This window comes from Caretta caretta, chromosome 21 (genome assembly GCF_965140235.1).
Source record: "Caretta caretta isolate rCarCar2 chromosome 21, rCarCar1.hap1, whole genome shotgun sequence".
Lineage (NCBI taxonomy): Eukaryota > Metazoa > Chordata > Testudines > Cheloniidae > Caretta > Caretta caretta.
Genome location: NC_134226.1, coordinates 14,296,641 through 14,318,785, shown reverse-complemented (window position 1 = coordinate 14,318,785; position 22,145 = coordinate 14,296,641). Strand labels below are relative to the sequence as shown.

Here is a 22,145-nt window from a genome sequence, read left to right as displayed (position 1 = left end):
CTCACAACATTCGCCCCGGCTACGATAGCTCCTGCCTGGCCTCCCTCCAGTAACCCGGCTCTGACCCTCAGCTACTCCGGCTCTGATCACGGGGCACGATCACCCACGTCCCGGTTGCATCCCCCGGGCACCGCCTTTAGGAAGACACCCCTGACACTCTCCGATTTTGTGCCAGCACTTTCCTTTGCACAAGCCTCAGGAGCCCAGGCCGGCGCTGCCCGTGCACACTCTATTGTGCAACGCACAAGAAGGGGGCGCAGAGGCACACGTGGTTCTAGTGAGAGCCCAAACCGGTGCCACACAGCACAAGCCCACGCGCATGAGTCACACGGGGCAGAGGCCTCATCCTGCCTCTGTTGGGGCGGGATGGTGGCCCAGGGTGGCCAAGTCCCGGGAATGGGTCTCTCCCCGCAGGAGAGAGAGGGCCAAAGGTGGGCGGCTGTCCATTGGGGCGAACGAGGGAAAGAGCTGCAAGTCCGGAGGAGGCGAGAAAGCCCCATTCTCCGCTCTCAGATGTGGCCTAAGATCCCATCTCGAGCCCTGGATTCATTGCCCGGGGATGCCCCCACTGCAATCAGAGACGTGACGAAAGCACACGCAGACAGAGCCAGCTAGCTCGGACCCAGCTAGTGCCAAATCCAATAGCAGCGATGCTGCGGCAGCACAGACTTGTCCCTCACGTACGTACCCAGAGCCCAGGCTGCGCTTTTACAGCCCGTACAGAAGCCCGGGCTGCCGGGGCCTCGCTGCCGTTGGTTCCCGAGCTAGCTAGGCCACAGCTGGCTTGGGCAGGTCGACCGGTGCTGTCATTACAGCTCGGGGCGCAGGGTAGACACACAGGCCAAAGGACCAGGAGCGTCTTCCTTCAAGGGGATGAGGGCTGGTCTCTCTCCTGGAGTTCACAGATCAAATGGGGTTAAGGCAGGAGTCGAGCCTCTGCCACCGGGCGGACGGGTTCACTGCCGGATTAGGTGCCTGCTGCTCCGGGCCGGACCAAGGAGGCCTGGGGGAGCGTCAGTGTTTTTTTCGGCCTCAGCCCCCCAGGAAGCACACGGCGGCCCAGCACGATGTCCGTAGCAGATGAGGCCCCAAGGGAGGATCCCAAAGCCCCCTCTTACCTGCTGATGGGCACTCGCCAGCTGCTCTTCTAAGGTTGCCACTCGCTCTAACGCCGCTCGCAAGCGCTCTCTGACCTGCAGGCATCCGAGACAACGGAAAAGGCAGTTACTTAGCTGCTGGGTGGGCACTGCTGACTCCTCGACTTGGCCCGACTCCTTGCCCGGACCCAGCACGTGCTGGGACCCAGGATCACACCCGAGCAGCATGGTACTGCCCGATCATCAGCCAGGGGCCAGAGCCGGGAGGGGCTGCAGGAGGAAAGCCCGGGGGTCACTGAGAGATTTGAGTTTGTGCTACTCCCACGATGCCTTTCCACTGAGGGCTGAGCATGGGCATCAGATCGGACCCCCCACCCCTGCGCCGTGTGAGCTGCATACAAGGCGTCTCATCACCAGGCTGCCCTGGAGCCCCAGCTGCTGAGACAGGGCCCAGGATTTTGCTCCCTTGTCTATATAAGTGGGCTACTCCCGTCACACTTGGCTCCAGCCCTCCCCCTCTGCTAACTCTCCTCCTCTCTCCACCTCCAGGCTCCCCGGGGTGGCTTTCCGGAGAGAGCCGCACGGCCAGCCCCAGCACCCCCAGCCGTCCGTCCGCAGCATGCAGCACTGTGGGGCCAGGGCAGCCCGAGGGCCGAGCAGAGAGGGGCCCGAGGCCAGGTATCACTGGGGGAGGGGTCAGCATCCCACCACCAGCGACAGGCACCCCAGCCTAATCCCATCTACCTCCCAACAGCCATGTGCTCCGCCAGGGCAGCCAGCCAGCGGCGTGTCCCAGGGATGTTTACACGCGAGTCTGGACGGTGACTACGCCATGGAGCTGTGCCCTGAAGAACCTGAACCAGGCCTGTGGCTACAGAGTAATAGGGTCACTGTCTCCCTGCCAGCTCCCCTGGGCTCTGGGGGGAGCCAGGAGTGCCTGGGGCCTGCTGCATCATCGCTCAAACGGCTCCTTTGCCTGCTTCCCTGCTGGGCCAGGGGAGCCCCTGGGAGAGCAGGAGGGGTGCTGGTGCTCCAGGCCAGAAGAGGAGAAGCCAAGAACCAGCCACCAATTATGTCTCTGAGTCTCTGCCCCAGGCCAGGTTAGAGCAGCCTGGGGGCTGTTCCACCTTACCCCAGCTGGCAGAGATCCCCAGTGGGAGCGGCACAAGGCAGAGGATCTGCCCCTGAGCACTGATGAAGGCCCCTTGACTTTCAGCCTGCAGGGACAGGACACCAGGGCTCGCATATGAGCCAGCTCCTTCCAGATGACTGATCCCCCCTCACTGCCGAGCCCTGCCATGCCTCTGAGCCCCCGTAACTATCTGAACCCTCCCAACTCCTCTGCCCCAGGGGCCAAACTGCTCCTCTGCTTCCCCACAGCTGCTGACAATGCTGAGACAGGCCCGTCCGTCCCTCGCGCAGGCCGCGTGCCGGGAAGCACTGTGTTCAGCAAGCCAACGCCTGAAGCTCTCTGGCTGACCCACTTCTGCCAGGAGAGCTCTGGATAAAAATCCAGGGGGAGGGTGATCTCGCTGCCATAATGCCCCAGAGGACTGCAGAGAGCCCTGCGGTCCCGCTCAGGGAAAGACATCCTGCTGCTTAGAGACAAGGAGATTCTGCTTTGCACAGGAGAAAAAAGGAGGTGGAGAAAGGAATGGCTTGAGGGTTATTTCTGGGAGCTGCCTTCCCATAGGCCCCAAGTCCAGCCTTCTCCATCCATGAACACAGAGAGGGAGGGGGCTGGATGCTAGCCAGGCAGGGCCAGTGAGAGCGCTGGATACAGAGTGTCCCAGGTGCGGGGCAGCTGGCGATGGTAAGGGGGCAGGGCCCCAGCTGGCTCTAGGCCCCTCTGCAGGCAGCTCACCTTTTCATCCAGCGCTTTGTGATGTTCGAACAATGACTTCAGCGCTTTGAGGACTTCCACTTCGCTGGAGACGCCGGACGGGGACTGAGCCTGCCGCTTCACCACCGTCATCCTCAGCGAGCGCTCGTGTCTCGAGACCAGGCACTCCAGGTGCTCCAGCAAGAGCTGCAAGAGAGGGAGGGAGAAGCCTTCACCGCCTCCCATGGCCCTGCTCTCCGGTCTCAGCCCCAGTTCCAGAGCAAAGGCCACGGTGGCACAACGCACGGCAGCCCCCATCTGGGCGACCAACCCAGCTCCACAGCCCAGACCTGGGCACATGCTTTACCGCCTGCCCAGCGCACAGAGGGGGCTACAAATGTGAAACCTCTTATTACTGGGGAGGGAGATCTGGAGACCCCTCCTCACCTAGCTGCAAAGACCAGGAAGCCTTTGGAGATCTCTCCCACGAAGCATGGAGAACCCACCCTGCCTTATGCTCAGACCTGGGGAAAACGTATGATGAACGGCCAGCAAACACAGCCACAAAATCTCCATCGCACGCTCACCTCGCCCTGGCCATTGAAAATAAACACCGTGCGGCTAAAGGCCACACTACGCAGATCCCTGCTGCACGGCATCTTTGCTCCCCCAAGCTCAGGCCCCGGCACACTGCAGCGGATTGGCCGTGTTGAGAGGGGAAGCGCAGTTTGAGCTGAGGGGCTACTGCAGTGTGAACTTCCTTAGCAAAGCTTAGGGCCTGGGGCAGGGCTGGACCAGCATGGATTTCTATAGTGTAGGACTGAGGTTCCTCTTTAGTGCTGTGTGGGGATCCAGGACAGTCAGAACAGCCCGTATGGCAGTCCATACACTGCAATGTAGTAAGTATGAATTCAACGGGGTTGTAGAGAAATGTTGGGGGGTTCTGTTCCCAAGCTGTACAGAACTCAGTACAGAATGAGATCCCGCCGAGGCAGGTCCCTAGGGGACAAACTCCAGAGACCCTATCGCCAGCTTGCCCAGAACGCGACAAACCAGAGTGTCCATGCAAGGGGGAAGACAGCACAGGGCTTGTATAGCAATTGCTCCCACTCTGCCCAGCTCTAGCCGGTATCGTTAGTCCCAGAGTTGGGAACCACTGGGGTTTTTAATAAGCACCTCTGCTCACAGAGCCTTAGAAGCAGCCAGGTATCAGGGCTAGGAACAGACATTATTCCCCATGACTTACCCTGGTGTTATTCCGCTCGGCTTTCAGCTCCGAAATCTCCTCTTCCCGCTCCAGCAGCTGCTCTCGACAGGCATTGAGTTCTCTCGTCAGCGTGGCAAACTCCTGCAAAAGGTCACAACGCTACAGCGAGCGGAGATCGCAGAGAGGCCGCACACGGTCCTGCGTGCTGGGAGGCTTTACAAGCCCCCGAGAGGAAATGGACTGTCCTGGTGCGTATCTGTTCAGACTGATGTCTGATGAGGACACAAGCGAGGTCCCGATCTGCTACTTCAGGGGCCTCTGGCACTGTTTAAAACCACGATACAGCCAGAATGATGCCAAACACCATCCTCAGCTCAACCGGACAGACAGCCTCTTCCCAAGCAAAACTTCGCCTCCTCCAGAAACGACTGCCTCTGACGGATTCCACCGCCTTTAGACTCCCAGGGGGGAAATGGGCCTTGCTGGGTACCCTGGCTGCTAAGCCTGGTGGTTTCAGAGGGATGCCCTGCCACCACCACCCCCCCCTTACACCACGGGGGCTCCTAGATCTCCACCCCACTCATCGTGACTGCAGCAGTGCTGCTCAGGGAGAGAAGCCAGCTATCCATCTCCAACCAGGTAGCACTTTTTAGGCTAAAACCACCACCTTAAATTTGACCCACTAACCAACCAGCAGCTAAGACAGCCCCAGAGCACATGCTCCCTGTAAGGCGAGCCCCTGCCGTCTGGATCAGCCTGAGTTCCAGGGCTCGTTGTACGTGCTCTGGCCAGAATTTACAACTGAGCTGGCCTGCGGGCTCAGGTTATCCAGAGGGTGACGTTGCACTCCATATTCCTTATGAAAATATGCTTATGATATGAATGACATAACTGAGAGATACTTTATGCCAGATGGCTCATGTGACATATCATTGGAAAGGGTATGATTTACTGAATGTGATTATACAATCTGTGTGCCTGTATCATTTCTGTATCTGAAGTTAGGAATATTGACTATGAATCTGTATTTCAACTATGCTACTTTGAGTGATGCCTACTGCTAACACTTCAGGTACAACCATGGAAAAGCCAGACAGGGGATGGCCCATCCACGAGGATGATAGACTGTGAAAAGCTTGGCCTTCCTGTGGACCCTCCATACTGCTCCTGACTCATGGACGCCGTTAGCCTACAGAGTCAGCTGGTCTTGTCACCTGATACTAAAACATTACCTGGGACTTCTTGTAACTTTCCACTGTAAGGGAAGCGGGGGGTCAAGTTTGGGAAACAAAAGATTCCCATCTTATGTAAATCCTATTTAAGGGTGGGGAGGAAGGCAAACAGGACTCCTCCTCTCCCTGGCCTGTCTGCCCAAGAAGAAAGACTGCAAAAGGGAAGGCAAGGGGGGAGTCCAGACTGAGACGGGTCCAGTCTGAAAAGGAATATAGCTGGAACTCTGAACCACAGAAACTTTGCAAACTGCCTGCAACGATATCAAGGGTGAGAAATATTATTTGTAACCAATTGCTTTAGTGAAACTAGCTTAGTTTGCGTGTTTGATTTCATTTGCTTAGGAATCTGCTTTGTTCTGTTTGCTACCCATTTTACCACTTAAAATCTGTCTTTTGTAGTGAATAAAATTTGTTTTATTTCTAGTATAACCCAGTTTCTGTCATTTCTAACTGAGGGGCGGGGGGGAGGGGGGGGTAGAAGGTGTGCATACCTTCCTCCACATTGAGGGAGGAGGTGGATTTCATAATACACCTTTGGGTCTGCACTCCAAGGGAGGTCGACATCTGAGCGCTGGAGCAAGTCCCTTAAGCTGAGTCTTCCCAGAGTTGATCTGCAGCTGGCTGTGGCCCTGCCTGTGTGTGTGTTCGAGGCGGTTTCCAGAGCCTGGCTCAGCAAGACAGGTGAAAGGGGGCCCAGGCTGGCAGAACAGGTAGACTCGCTGGTATCTCAGCACCTCCGGTGGCTTCCCAGGGGCTCCAACCCGTCACACAGAGAAAGAGTTAATGGGGGATTCCCCTGCCCTGTCCAGCCTCCCTCTCCTACCAACAGTGGAGGACAATTCTCTGGGGCTAATGGAACCGCCACAAGCGCCTCTTGGTTCAGATTCCAACATCTCCAGTTTCTTCATCTGTCTCCCTGGCTCCCCTGAAGGAACTGCCCTCTCCTGGCAGGACCCAATCGGCGCTCACATCGCTCACCCCGAGAGACATGCAGGCAGCCCCATTTGCTGTCTAGACAGGAAGCAGCTCCAGGGCTCCTAGGGCATCTGGTGCTGGAGCATGTTGTTCACAGCAGCCCCACTCAACCCAGCCCACCAGCCTCCTACACCTGTCTGTGCCATGCAGGACGTCTGGTCTAAGGTACTTCTATGGCCTCCATCACTGTAGTATCCGAGCCCCTTGCAACCTTTACCCCATGTGGCAGGGCAGTGCTGTATCCCCATTATACAGATGAGAAACTGAGGCCCAGAGAGGGGAAGTGACTCACCCAAGGTCACACAGGGAGGATGTGGCACAGTAGAGATCTGAACCTGGGTCTCCCAAGTCCCAGATTCCCACACTGACCTCTGAGCCACCCCTGCTCCCTACGTTGCATTTGACAATCTGGGTGTCTGCCTCTAGAGCAGCAGCATTTTGGAGAGACCAGGGAGAAATGACCACGTCCGGTCTAAGGGCTGGAAGCAGCGGATCAAAAGCGCAAGAAAGTCCGAACTGCGCTGAGCGCCCATCAGAACATCACAGTAAATCAGGCGTCCTCAGACAGGGCAGAGTCTGGGGGGTTTTACCGGGGGTCTAAACACTAGCCGAGCATTTAGAAACAGCTTGGAACGCACTGAGCAGGGGCTGTCTCCACAGTTCCTTAGCTGCAGTATGCACCCAGGAGAACAGCATTTGCCCAGGCAGCAATCAGTGGGTCTGCTTGGCAGCTTTGCACAAGAACCGAACCAGGGGAGAGAAATACTAACCTGAGCAGCACGCCCCGTCGTGAGCACATTGCCCCCGGGCCCCAGGCTCTGCGCTGGCTGCCGAGGGCTCTCTGGGTGCAGTTTGAGATGTGGACTTGGAGCTACGGAGCCCTAACCAGCCCGGCACCTGCTCCAGAGACCGTCTCTCTCCCCACTCCACCGGCTTCAGTCACCACAGGCACTCCAGTTCGAGCCCTCGCGGTTTGCAAGAGGGGTCTGACTTCGGCCCTTGAGCCTCAGCTTGGTCCAAAGTAGCCCAGATGAGTTGCCCTTTAGAACATCCTGCAAAGACCATCCATTCACTCGGGCTTCTGGGGTGGGTGTTTGATGGGGGAGGGGTATTTCTCTTGGTTACTGGCAGGGGTGGGGAGTGTATTATTAACAAGGAGTGTTTCTCAAAAGTACGTGGAAAAGGCACTTTTTCTCCTCTGTATAATACAAAATTAGTCCGTGTGTTCCTACAGCAGCTTCTTTGCGAACAGTGCAATCGTACGTATGATCTTGCTGGACAGGAAGGGAAAAGACACACAGAAGCACCCCTGTTTTTAACCTCGCAGGGGCTTGGGTGAGAAGATTTTCTCCTTGGAAATAAAGATCAGCTATCCACAGCTTAGCCCAGACGAACGCTGCCCATTGCTCCTCTCTCTGGAGTTTCTATTCCACTCTATACAGAATTTATAACACTCCCGGGGTACTGACCGCTCTGATCACAGGCCCAGAGGATCCCATCACGCCACTGCTCCTCTTCGTGTGTTGCACTTGTCGACAGGCTAAAGGAGACACATGGAATTGGGAGCTCCTTGGAACAGGGACCCTGGCTTTGCACAGCACCTGGCCAGTGGTACTCTGCTCTGGACTGGGGCACTACAGTCCTAGCAATACTGATTACTAAAAGGCAGGCAGAGCGAGGACCGGTGCCCATCAGCAGGTACGCAGGGGAGCACAGGGTGGAGGGAGTCTGCAGAAGACAGCCCCTTTGAGATGGGGCAGTGCACAGACACAGGACAATGCAGAGGGGACATAACAGCGCAGGTGACCATTCGAGATGGCCCAGCCCGAGGGCTCCCTTCCAACAAGGTGTGAATCCTTCCAGCCATCAGGCAAATTGTCAAAACAGGAAGCACGTTGGCCTCCCTGATGTGCAGGGCATGACTAGATGGGATTATGCTTTTATCTCTCCGCTGATGCCCCAACCCCTGACCCTGGAGAAGGCGACTTTCCCCACGTGGATACTATTCCCATAGGGACTTTTTAATCTTGTTTTTTTCCTCTGCTCAGAATCTGATTAAGGCTCGAGCCCCTTTTAAACTAAGAACAGTTGATGAGGTGGAATGTAAATCAGGCGATTGGATCCCTCTGTCTGTGTCTTGTTTAATGTTTCAGATGCTTTTTTTGTATCATTCAAGCTCGGGAGGGAAATCTGTAGGAAATCTCAATCTCATGGATTGAGAACTGGTTAAAAGACAGGGAGTAAAGGGTAGGAATAAATGGTAAATTTTCAGAATGGAGAGGGGTAACTAGTGGTGTTCCCCAAGGGTCAGTCCTAGGACCCATCCTCTTCAACTTATTCATAAATGATCTGGAGAAAGGGGTAAACAGTGAGGTGACAAAATTTGCAGATGATACTAAACTGCTCAAGATAGTTAAGACCAAAGCAGACTGTGAAGAACTTCAGAAAGATCTCTCAAAATTAAGTGATTAGGCAACAAAATGGCAAATGAAATGTAATGTGGATAAATGTAAAGTAAAGCACATTGGAAAAAAATAACCCCAATTATACATACAATATGATGGGGGATAATTTAGCTACAACGAATCAGGAGAAAGAGCTTGGAGTCATTGTGGATAGTTCTCTGAAGACGTCCATGCAGTGTGCAGCGGCAGTCAAAAAAGCAAACAGGAATGTTAGGAATCATTAAAAAAGGGATAGAGAATAAGATGGAGAATATCTTATTGCCCTTATTTAAATCCATGGTACGCCCACATCTTGAATGCTGCATACAGATGTGGTCCCCTCATCTCAAAAAAGATATACTGGCATTAGAAAAGGTTCAGAAAAGGGCAACTAAAATAATTAGGGGTTTGGAACGGGCCCCATACGAGGAGAGATTAAAGAGGCTAGGATTTTTCAGCTTGGAAAAGAGAAGACTAAGGGGGGATATGATTGAGGTCTATAAAATCATGAGTGGTGTGGAGAAAGTGAATAAGGAAAAGTTTTGGTTGTTTTTCAAAGATACGAAGGTCAGAAGGGACCATTATGATCAAATAACTATAAAAAGTTATTTACTTGTTCCCAGAATATAAGAACTGGGGGTCACCAAATGAAATTAATGGGTAGCAGGTTTAAAACAAATGAAAGGAAGTTCTTCACTCAGCACACAGTCAACCTGTGGAACTCCTTGCCTGAGGAGGTTGTGAAGGCTAGGACTATATCAGGGTTTAAAAGAGAAATGGATAAATTCATGGAGGTTAAGTTCATTAATGGCTATTAGCCAGGAAGGGTAAGGAATGGTGTCCCTAGCTTCTGTCTGTTAGAAGGTGGAGATCGATGGCAGGAGAGAGATCCCTAGATCATTACCTGTTAGGTTCATTCCCTTTGGGGCACCTGGCATTGGCCACTGTCGGTAGACAGGATACAGGGCTGGATGGCCTTTCTTATGTTCTTATGAAGGCTGAGCACACATAATGAGTCCAGTTTGTGGGCACCTGTTGGTGCCTGTCAAGTCCTGTCTAAATCTTTATTTTGCATCCACCTGTTGATATCGGGAGTTCTGTGGCACACCAACCTCAGTATAAAACTTGACTGTTTATGCAACAGATTTTCTGCTTTTCCTACCTCTTCTTCCTGTCAAGGACTCTGTGCTAATTGGGTGTTTTACTGCAACAGGTTCCAAGCCAGTCTCAGTTGCTTCCTGGGGTATCCCAAATGGCTTTTATATAACCGATAATGCCATTGGTTTTTTTAAACCAAGTGCCATAGGAATGGTGAACTCTGACTCCCTGGTATCGTACATGCCATTTGGGACACATCAGTGTTTTGGAGAAAGAGGTCCAATCAACGAGAACGCAAGTACTCCCTGGACCTGCCTGCTTTTCAACATGAAGCCGAACTGGGCGAATTCATCAACAATCCCCATTTACTAGCAGACCCAAAAAATTAGCCAGTCTCTCTCTGGGAGCTGAGCCAGAGCCCATATCCATCCAACCTAGAGCCCCTCCCGGCAGACGCTTCCCCAGCCTCTCACTCTGTATATCCCCTATGGATTAAGTGAGACACCGCAAAGGCTGACAGCACGTGTGTGTGTCTCTATCTCTGTGTTATGCAAGAGCTCAGAGAGCCAACAGCACGTGTGTTACTCCCTAGGGATTACGCAGGGGCTCTGTGAAAGCCAACAAACAGAAAGCATGGCTGTGAGACACGCCAAGTATGTTCCGAGGTTCCTAAGCATCCAGATGAGGTTGGCACATTGATGGCTATTTCATATTTAGGGATATGTTTACAAAGTCCCTTCATAGGCTGGAACGCATCTTGAGAAGAGTTTAGATGCAAACCACAAGCATCACTATAGACAGCCCACAGCACCCCGGATTTTGGGAGCCCTAGCAAAAAATATCAGGGTGACTCTCCATCGCTGGCCTTCCCAAAAATGTCAAGGCCAACTCTGGGCACAGGGACCTGAACACGACGCACAGCAATCGCTGAAGCATGAAGAGGCCTGAAAAATTGTTCTGTGAGCCGACACAAAAGGCTACGGTTGGCCCTGTCCAAGTGAGAGTCCCGCGAATGGCAAATAGAACTGCGCACCTTTGGCAATTCCCGGAATGGCTAATTGGGCAGGGAAGAGTCACCTGCTGCAGATTTCACTGGGGAAATTTGTAAAGGGAGATGCGCAAATTTTCCCCCAAACCATCCCCAGCTGATGAACCCGTTGGAAATATGGCGAATGTGGTGGCACATTTCCAATTACTGTTATTATTTGCATGACGGTGGTGCCTAGAAGTCCTCGTCATACACCAGGGCCTTGTTGTGCTCGGTGCTGTACAAACTCCAAACATTGCATACCCGAGCCACACCCTTGTCAGGCAGAATGACTTTGCCCATCACCATTACAGCTCCTCATGCTGGATACGGGCCGTAACCATGCAGAAAGTGATGCTAGCTGCAGTTGAACCGGGGCACCTGGCTGACCCCCAAGCAGAACAGAAGTTGTCACATGCTGTCTATTGAGTGATCCGCACAGAGAAGGCTCCAGGTATCCTGGTCTGTGCTGTTGCAAGCAGGGGAAGGGAGAATGCCGCTTACAGAGCAGTCCTAGGCTACGCAATGCTGACGGCCTGAAGAGACTGGACCGCTTGCTCTAACAAACCAATCCTTCATCCCAAACAGCAAAGAGATTAAAAAAAATTCGGTGTGACACCCAGACAGCTCCTGCCCCCAGTAAAATTAACATGCGCCACTCACAGCAGGACCCATTAGGGGTGCTCCGAAAACAGGGCTCACACTCGATCACACAGGAGGAAAGCAAGTCCCCTACCCGGAACACAGCCGAGGCTGCAGGAGCCTTCATCCAAGTCTTACTCCTCATTTGCGCCGGCCAATCACTCCCTGTCACAGCGTGGCTGAAAATGCAAGCGTTGCCACCATGCTCTGCAGAGCGGGAGGGCGGGACAATGCTTTCGGCGATTTAGAGACAGCATCTCTCCCCGGAACTGCCCCACAGGGCCCGGGAAGGTACGAGCACCCCTTGCAGAGGTATAATCAGTGCCTGTCGTGGCACTCGCTGGCTCCAAACTTGGGGCACTGCTTCTCCCCAGAGCGGGCCTAGGACACAGCTGGGGCAGGGCCCGGCTGCAGCCCTAGCGCCAGCTGGGAATCCTGCGAGGCTGGAGACGGGCTGGCTGGAAAAAGTCCGTTCTGTTCTTGGCGTCTCCTCGACCATCCCCATCCCGTTCCCGCCTCCGAGGGAGAAGCTCAGTCAGTTCCTATCCCTCCCTGGCCAGCATGCTCACCCTAGTTCTCCCCCCCTACCCCCCCACTGGTAGAGAGAGGCTGACCCACGCCTGCTGGATCGGATGCTTACCACTGTCTCTCCTCTAGCATCCCTCCCTAGTGTAGAGCCTGGAGGCTGAGGGAAAGGAACTTGGCAGTACAGCAGTGTATCTCCCCAGGGATAGGTGCATCTACTCAAGGCCCTGGGCCAAACTCAGGGGTGAGTCTAAGCTGGTGCAACTCACAGCTTCTTCCAGCTCCTCCAGGTGTAAGTGACACCAGTTAGACTCCTGTCGACTCTGGCGCAGGGACTGCCTCTGAGTGTCTAGCGAACACATTGGAGTCCCTTGCTAACGGGTAGTGATCAATGGCTCCATATCTAGTTGGCAGCCGGTATCAAGTGGAGTACCCCAAGGGTCGGTCCTGGGGCCGGTTTTGTTCAATATCTTCATAAATGATCTGGAGGATGGTGTGGATTGCACTCTCAGCAAATTTGCGGATGATACTAAACTGGGAGGAGTGGTAGATACGCTGGAGGGGAGGGATAGGATACAGAAAGACCTAGACAAATTGGAGGATTGGGCCAAAAGAAATCTGATGAGGTTCAATAAGGATAAGTGCAGGGTCCTGCACTTAGGATGGAAGAATCCAATGCACCGCTACAGACTAGGGACCGAATGGCTAGGCAGCAGTTCTGCGGAAAAGGACCTAGGGGTGACAGTGGACGAGAAGCTGGATATGAGTCAGCAGTGTGCCCTTGTTGCCAAGAAGGCCAATGGCATTTTGGGATGTATAAGTAGGGGCATAGCGAGCAGATCAAGGGACGTGATCGTTCCCCTCTATTCGACATTGGTGAGGCCTCATCTGGAGTACTGTGTCCAGTTTTGGGCCCCACACTTCAAGAAGGATGTGGATAAATTGGAGAGAGTCCAGCGAAGGGCAACAAAAATGATTAGGGGACTGGAACACATGACTTATGAGGAGAGGCTGAGGGAGCTGGGATTGTTTAGCCTGCAGAAGAGAAGAATGAGGGGGGATTTGATAGCTGCTTTCAACTACCTGAAAGGGGGTTCCAAAGAGGATGGCTCTAGACTGTTCTCAATGGTAGCAGATGACAGAACGAGGAGTAATGGTCTCAAGCTGCAGTGGGGGAGGTTTAGATTGGATATTAGGAAAAACTTTTTCACTAAGAGGGTGGTGAAACACTGGAATGCGTTACCTAGGGAGGTGGTAGAATCTCCTTCCTTAGAGGTTTTTAAGGTCAGGCTTGACAAAGCCCTGGCTGGGATGATTTAACTGGGAATTGGTCCTGCTTTGAGCAGGGGGTTGGACTAGATGACCTTCTGGGGTCCCTTCCAACCCTGATATTCTATGATTCTATGAACGTAGGCGCCCTTTACTAGAGGGGCCTCTGGATTTAACTGGGAGAGTTCCGGTGTGGGAGACCCTGAGCGCTGCGATCCAGCCTTGGAGACGACAACTCCCGGGAGGCCTTGGGGAAGAGAGACTTCCAGGGCACGTGAGGAGAGCATGCAATGGGGCTCCATTTTGGGAGAGGAGTGGAGACGGCTTGATGGAGCTCTGTCCAAGCCAAGACCTGCGGCCACACCGCTGCGAGGAAGCCAGAAGCTGCCGCTGCGAGCCTGCTGGGGCTTTGACCAAACAGGGAGCCTCAGAGGCTGTTGCTGTGCCCGGAGCTGACTGAGGTGGGCCTGCACCTTGGCTTGGGAAAGACCACGCCGCCTCTTCTCCAAAGTGGTTGTTGACCTCTGGTTCAAACAACTCCAGTCTAACCCTAATTCCGAATGAGAGTTGTTACTGCCCCTTGCTGCCCTGGCTAGACGGATTCACTGGACCAACAAAGGGCCCACACGAGCACTGAAAACCCAGAAGCGTGCACACACTCAGGGGTGGGGCAAATGGGGGCCGTGTAAATGCAAGTTCGAGAAGTTTCATTGACTACTGTAAACTGTATTTGTTAATTGATTTATCGAACTGCCCCCTGCTGATTTAAATGAGCGGTGACATTTAATCGCAGTCTGGCGTAGCGTTTTCTTAAATGGTTAAGGAAAGATGTGCTCACGCCAGTATAAGCGCAGGTTGTTCGGAGTTGGGGTTTTTGATTTAGACCCATTGCAAAGAGGAGCTCAGGTTCATTCCTGGAGGCTCCCCAGGCACACCCTTGAGAGTGAACAGGGCCCAGCCAGGTGGAGGCACGGCTGGTTTTAATTTCCTTTGCAAGTCAGAGGACTGCAGCAGAGGTGTGGAGAGAGGATTCCCATCCAGCCAACGTCATCCCAGGGTACTCCGGATTTCCTTTACTGTTGACATCATCAGGCGCCCGGGCATCCAGGTAAGCGTCGCCTGCCCCCAGTAACCCAGGGAGGAAAGGGCAGGTTATATTAACGTGTATCATCCTCATATACAGATCACCTCCAAATCTGACCCACTGAGGATGTGAGAAGGTGAAAATCAGAATAAGGTGGGGGCTACTTTAGCATGCACCGATTTACACCTTCCAGTTAGTCCCTTTACTTGCCGCACTCCTCTTCTGGCCCCTCGGCAGGCAAGTTACACCCATCGAGACTCCCCGGGGCTGAGATTCAGGGGGCCAAATTCAGAGGGGGCAGGTAAGGTGATCGCAAGGGGATGCAAGGCTAGGGGTGTCTACGTTAGCGTAACGTACATGACTTCATTGGAGCCAGATTCTGCGGTGAACTTGGCCCTTTACGCCCATCCCGCGACTGACTCTTGGGAATAGCGATAAGGTGGTCAAGTTGCAGCATAGATTTTCCGGGGGCCTCATATAAAAAGATCTTTCCTTTCTTTTCCCCTTTGAAGGTAGAGTTAAGAGTAAGTGTCTCCTTCCCTCCGTCGCTGACCAAGAGCAGATCTTGCAGATGAGAGAACCACGTGGCAGATCTTGCTCTGACTGTAGATCTCAGCACGTGCAGAGAAGGCTGGACTATCATAAGCTTTCCAGTCTAAGCAGGGATACCTATAAGTGGATTAGAAAGTGAAACAGGGAGGCCTAATAGTGGCTCAAATTAAGAATGATTTATAAACAGAGCTGGAAACTAACCAAAAGGGCCCAAGGAGGGGACCTCCCCGAAAAAGGCAGCTCCAGACATTCCAAATCTTCAGGGCTCGTATTAAAACCCAAAGTGTAGGTCAGTATAACTAGGCAGACAGAGCCGCGAGCCCGAAGGACCCCATCCCATGGTTCGTTGTTTCCCTCTCCGCCCAGTGAGGATAATGTGAAGTGCTTGGAGATCTACTGATGAAAAGTGCGATAGAAAAGCTAAGGATTATTCCTGTGCCTCACAGAACTGGTATTACCTCCATATATGACACTGGTGAGACCAGTACGGAAACTGTGCCCAGTTCTGGGGTCCACATTTGCAAAAAAGATGTTGAAAAAATGGAAAGCGTGCAAGAAAAGAGCTACAAGAATGATCCCAGGGCTGGAAAACCCGTGAGAAACCCACGACATTCAGTCTTTTAGACTAGCGGGGCTAAGAGGCAACTTAAGCACAAGATCATGGACGACGAAGCTAAACGAAGTAAGACGGGAAATAAAGGGCACAATTTTACTTCTGAGGATAACTAACTAGGGCTGTCGATTAATCACAGTTAACTCATGCGATTAACTCCAAAAAATTAATCGTGATTAAAAAAATTAATTGCGATTAATCTCATTTTTAATCTTACAGTTAAACAATAGAATACCAACTGAAATTTATTAAATATTTGTGGATGTTTTTCTACATTTTCAAATATATTGATTTCAGTTACAACACAGAATACAAAATATACACTGCTCACTTTATATTATTATTTTAGATCATTTTAACAGTGCAAATATATGTAAACAAAAGGAAGTCATTTTCAATTCACCTCATACAAGTACTGTGGTGCAATCTTTTTAGCATGAAAGTGCAAATTACAAATGTAGATTTTTTTTTGCTATATAACTGCGCTCAAAACAAAACAATGTAAAACTTTAGAGCCTACAAGTCCACTCAGTCCTCCTCCTTGTTCAGCCAATCGCTCAGACAAACAAGTTTGTTTACATTTATGGGAGATTATGCTGTCCACTTCTTATTTACAGTGTCACCTGAAAGTGAGAACAGACATTCGCATGGCACTTTTGTAGCCAGCATTGCAAGGTATTTACGTGCGAGATATAAAAAATTTATTAAAGCAAATGTTAAAAAATTATATAATACACAGGTTGGGAAAAGAGTGACTGTACGTCTGGGTATAATGCTTAGATTATCCACAAATACAAAGTTTGTTTTTAAAGTCATATGATACGTAGAGTACAGAATCAGCAATAACCCAAATTTAGGTGAATAGATTTAACAATACACTTTAGATATTAGAATCCGAACACTCAGGTACATCACTCATGAAAAGTTGTACAGAGATTTGGTTGTAGAAAGCAAATTATATCAATGAGTGGAGATTGTCCCTCAGTAATTGAGAATTAAGTTAGTTGTCCATTTAGAAAACACAATCCGTGAGGACAGTATTTGTTACTTTCCTGACTACACTTCTCATCGGTACTCTAACTCCTCCCTCTTGATATAGCCGATGTCCGGTGATGTGTTCTATGTAGATGTCCCTCGACCATCTGATGACATCCGACACCGTGAGCTGCTGCATCAGCTGAGCGTAGCGTTGACCAATTCCGCATTCTCTCAGCACTCGTTTGTTACTGGGGTCCCATGTGCCTAAGGCACGTGTGTCTGGACCTGGTAACCATTATTTCTCAAGGTTTTGGCCAGAGAAGCATATTTCTCTACCTTTTGAGCTCGGGCATCGTGGAAGGCCGGGGTCCTGTTCTCAAAGGGCACTGTGACATCCACCATGATGATCTTCCAGTCCTCGTTGGTGATGACGATGTCCAGTCACAGTTGGCTGTCGATTCCGGGGATAGCGGAGTTTACGGCAACCTTCCCCATGGGTGCGGGATGGCTCTGGCCAGGCGATCTTGGATGGCATTGTGTTGCAGCTGCCAGGCTCTGGAATGGGGCTTGCAGCTACACAGGACATGGGGTAGTGTCTTGTTGGCATAGCCGCACTTCCTGCATCGCTTGTCCCGATTCCCACTGTGGACGGCTCCGTTCAGTGGGACACAGTTGAGCCAGGCCCATGGATGAACCTCTGCTTCCATGCTGATGATGCTCATTAAAAAAACGTGCTAATTAAATTTGTGACTGAATTCCTTGGGGGGAAATTGCATGTCTCCTGCTGTTTTACCTGCATTCTGCCATATATTTCATGTGATAGCATTCTCAGATGACGACCCAGCACGTTGTTCATTTTAAGAGCACTTTCACTGCAGATTTGATAAAACACAAAGAAGGCACCAATGTGAGATTTCTAAAGATAGCTACAGCACTCGACCCAAGGTTTAAGAATCTGAAGTGCCTTTCAAAATCTGACAGGGAGGAGGTGTGGCACATGCTTTCAGAAGAGTTAAAAGAGCAACACTCTAATGCGGAAACTACAGAACCCGAACCACCAAAAAAGAAAAATCAACCTTCTGCTAGTGCCATCTGACTCAGATAATGAAACTGAATGTGTATCGGTCCGCACCGCTTTGGATCGTTAATGAGGAGAACCCGTCATCGGCATGGATCACGTCCTCTGGGATGGTGGTTGAAGCATGAAGGGACATATGAACCTTTAGCGCATCTGGCATGTAAATATCTTGTGATACCGACTACAACAGTGCCAGGAGAATGCCTGTTCTCACTTTCAGGTGACATTTTAAATAAGAAGTAGGCAGCATTATCTCCTGCAAATGTAAACAAATTTGTTTAAGCAATTGCTGAACAAGAAGTAGGACTGAGTGGACTTGTGGGCCCTACAGTTTTACATTGTTTTATTTTTAAGTGGAGTTATTTTTTGTACATAATTCTACATTTGTAAGTTCAGCTTTCATGTTAGAGATTGCACTACAGTACTTGTATGAGGTGAATTGAAAAATACTATTTCTTTTCTTTTTCACAGTGCAAATATTTGTCATCAAAAATAATAATAGAAAGTGAGCACTGTACACTTTGTATTCTGTGTTGTAATTGAAATCAATATATTTGAAAATGTAGAAAATATCCAAAACTATTTAAATACACAGTATTCTCTTATTGTTTAACAGTGCGATTAATTGCGATTAATTTTTTTAATCGCTTGGGAGCCCTGTAACTAACCTTGAAAAACCTTACAAGAGATGTGTTGGATTCATCGTGACTTGAAGTTTATAAATCAAGATTGAACATCTCTTTTCTACATCTCCAGATTGACCACAAGCTCTAGGTTGGACGCAGAAATCCCAGGTGAAGTTCTCTGTCCAGTGAGCTGCAGGACGTGTGCATTACGCAGGCACAATGGTCCCTTCTGGCCTTAAAATCTGTGACATTATGGAACTGGTGCAACCTGGGCTGCTACACCTAATTTGGTTTCCACCTGGTTCTCAGCACGGTACTTTAACTCGATTCCTTACTGAGTTACACTGTAGCACTATAAGGCCTGTTTAAATCTAATTAACAGTGTTCACAAAGGGGTTTTGCACCAGTTTAAATTGCTTTTTAAACCAATTTAAAGTCAAATTGGAGCAAGTACAGAGAAGGGCTGCTAGGGATGGAGAGCCTGTTTGATGAGAACAGATGGCAAGAGGAAGGCTGAGGGAGGACCCAGTTGCTCTCTATAAATACATTGGGGGTGGGGGGCAAACACCAGCAAGGCAGAAGCACGTCTGAAGCTATCTGAAGCTAACGGAGATCATTGGCACCAGAACAAATGGGGATAAACTGGCCACAAATACATGTAAGCTGGAAATGAGAAGAGGGTTTCTAACCAGGGAGGTTCTGGAACCGCCTCCCAACACGAGTCGTGGGGGCAAACACATATCTGGGTATAAGATGGAGGATGATGTGTTGATGAACGGGCTGATAGGGTGGGATTGCCTGAAGGGTTCCTTACAGCCGTATGGTCTTAACTTTTAATCCAGACAAGAACATTAAGAAAGCAAAGTGAAAGTACTCCCAAATCAGGGAATGCCAAAGTTAAGGCTGCCCGCATAACCCTAACTCTGCCCCTTTGGGCATATGCTTTCCAATATAGCTACATCTCGAGATGCTATAAATCGGTGTAGCTATGCTGAAGTCAATGCTGAGGTTCTGGCCCAATGGTCCTTAGCTACACAAGCATGTTCCATCTTTCCCCCAGGTCCCTTACCTCAGTCAGTGGTTTGCAGTGGCTGAATTAGCCAGAGCTCTCATACATATGGGCCTTGTTTTTGGCCCAGCTCAGTCTCAAATTTGAGTCTGCAGTAAATCCAGATTTACACCAATGTAGCTAAGAGAGAATCCGGGCCCCCCGCAGACAGGCTGGGTGGTGTGTAACGAACTAAGCAGGCGCCCACTGAACATGGGTTAAGTCTTGGTTTACAGTGTATCAACTGATCTGCTTTTCTGTACTACACTTCCCCCCCACTTGCCCAATCCCACCCGCGATCCCGTTCTCCAGATGGCCGCACCCCAGGGCAATCTCAGCACTTGATGGCTGAGGGAAGGGATATTAGGGAAGCCCCGGGGGGTTTGTTCAGTGCCTCCAAAGCAATATGTGTGTTGTCCTGTTTGAATAAAATTAATTTCATTCCCCCTTATCTGTGCTACTTTCTTTGTCCCCCCGGCTCCTGTGCATAAGCTTTTATGGTTCCCTTCCCCCTGCACATGCTGCCCTCCTGCCTGATCCTTCTCATCCCTTGCTCCAGCTGCCAGGTCTCCTTCTGTCCCAGACATTCCTCTCACTCGGCAGCCCAGCCCAGTGGTGGCTGGGGCAACTCCAGCCCCACTAGTGATTCCATTCCTGTTACTTGTGATCTCCAATCTCGTCTCTTCTCCTCCCTCTCAAAGGGGGCAGCAGCCTCTAGTGGGCTGGCAGCTCTGTCTTATTCCAGCTGCTTTTACCGCTGTCCCAAGATCTTTCTTTGCAAGGAGCAGCAGCCTGAACCATGAGAGCTGGCAGCTCTCCATGGACCAGCAGTAAGGGCTCTGCATGTCACAGCTTGTCCTGTCCCTCTGCGATGGACTCGGACCTTAGTCGGTGTGGAAAGATGGGCTTACAGCTCCTCTGAGAGCGCTCTGGGCCCCTGGTCTGAGGGTCTGCTGATGTCAGGGATGAATTTAAAGTGCCGAAACCCCTAGTCAGATTCCTGAGAACACAGGAGAGGCCCTCGGGAAAGGATACAACTTGCAGTTTTAAATTTAGGAAGGCGTCAATTAGACAAGAGCCATCCTCTCTGTCTCCAAGCGTCTCCTGCAGCAAGAAGGAGAACGTGGCACGGTGTTTCTGAAGCAAAGCTAATATCCGTCGTCCCTTCGTGGCAGGAGCGCTTTGACTTGACTACCGTAATGGAACTCAAGGAATAAATTGGATCCATCTGCGTGATTAATCTCATTTCAGGCCCCTAATTGGAATGATTGTTTCTGACAGGCCTGCGTTGTGAAGAGAAGGAGAGGCAGGAAGGCTGTTTATGCTGGGAAATCAGTGCTACTGACTTGGCATTATAGGGGGGAACAGAACGGTTAGAAAAGGAATCTGTCCAAAGCCATCTGTACCGTGGCTTTGACACTTCCATTCAGTTCTAAGCCTCAGACATTCTCTAAGGCATCCTCATTCTTCCACGGGAGCCCTGCGGGTCTGGGGCAGTCTATTCTCCCATCCCCTTATGAGGTTCAAGGAGGAGCCAATCTCGAACAAAAGAAAGACTCGGCTCCGGTGCTTTTCATCACTTAAATCTAACACCCAGGCCCAGTAACACAGCAGAATAAACGTTAAGAGAAAACTAAACACATCCAGGGGATAACGCAACCCCGAGCAATATGAGGCATGGAATTATGAAGAGTGAATCTTGCCAGACAAACCAGGAGACCTGGGTTCTCTTCCTGGCTCTGCCACTGACCAGCTGGGTGACCATAGGCAGGTCATGGCCCTCTGCTGTGCCTCAGTTTCCCCTCCCACCCGTGTGCCTTGTGTAGACACACAGCTATATAAGGCAGGGACTGTCTTCTACCCTGCCTAGCACAATGGGGCCCTGATCTCACCTGGCACTGCGGTAATACAAGAGTCGTAATAACAGTGATGGAAGAAGGGAACGTGGTAGACGTGGTAAGAGGATACACTGCCAAAGGTCCTCTGTTCATGCCCAGAACACTCGCCTATGAGCCTGCTCTCTGCAGAGATACAGGACTTACTCCCTGACTCCCAGGCACTGCCGCCCGTTCAGTACACGACAGGTGAGGGTTGTAACCCTCAAGTGAGCACTGGAGGACATGTGCTGGTCCATCTCCTGGGCTGGAAGGGGCCCCGGGCCTGTGCCATCCCGCAAGGCTGGATTTGCACCGCTGGGTCCTGCTGCCGCCTTGCTCAGAAGAGAGAACCACGCCCTGCAGCACCAGATCCCCACGTGGCTCCTCCCTGGGGGTGGATGGCATTGCGCTCTCTGGGAGCCTCTTCACTGCCGTGCGGGACCCAGGGTCCTGGCCTCTGGGGAGCTGCTACTGACGGAGCAAGCCTTCCTCATGCCCCTATGTGGATCGTCGGCCGTGGGGCGTGAACCCAGGACCAACCTGTGGTTCTTAAAACACAAGCCTCTCCTGCCTGAGCTGGGCCCAGCGCTGTCAGCCAAGGCTGCAGCAGGAGCCTCAGCCTCTGTACGTGGCCCAGCCACCGCTGGGATGGGGGCCAGAGGGGGCCAGATTACACTCACGTGGCTGAGCTGGCGGTACAGGGCACTGGGTAACTCCTCTCCCAAGCTGCTCCACACGGACACTGTCCCTCAGGCCCCTCGCTGCCCAGAGACCTGGCTGCTGGCAGAGGGCGGAGGCAGGGCTGTGCTTGCTTTCCCCGCTGGCACGGGGCGTAGAACTGACCTTGGGAGCAGGGCTGCCCCCGTCCAGGTTTTCCCCAGAATCGAGCCTGTGTTGAGGTCGCTGTCCGGGGACGTCTGCCAGCTGGGCTCAGGAGCATCCTGGACAGCC

At 51.6% G+C, this 22,145-nt stretch overlaps 1 protein-coding gene across 6 annotated transcripts in view; it reads right to left on the bottom strand.

Annotated features, from left to right (window-relative positions):
* PPFIA4 (PPFI scaffold protein A4) overlaps positions 1-22,145 on the bottom strand; it is a 168,986-nt gene that overhangs the window by 61,262 nt on the left and 85,579 nt on the right. For all 6 annotated transcript variants that reach the window (XM_075122094.1, XM_075122097.1, XM_048826501.2 and 3 more), the window contains exons 3-5: positions 4,166-4,267; positions 2,962-3,126; positions 1,119-1,193 (exon numbers count right to left, since the gene is read on the bottom strand). In XM_075122094.1, coding sequence (XP_074978195.1) covers positions 1,119-1,193; positions 2,962-3,126; positions 4,166-4,267 — 342 coding nt within the window. The remainder of the gene's footprint in view (positions 1-1,118; positions 1,194-2,961; positions 3,127-4,165; positions 4,268-22,145) is intronic.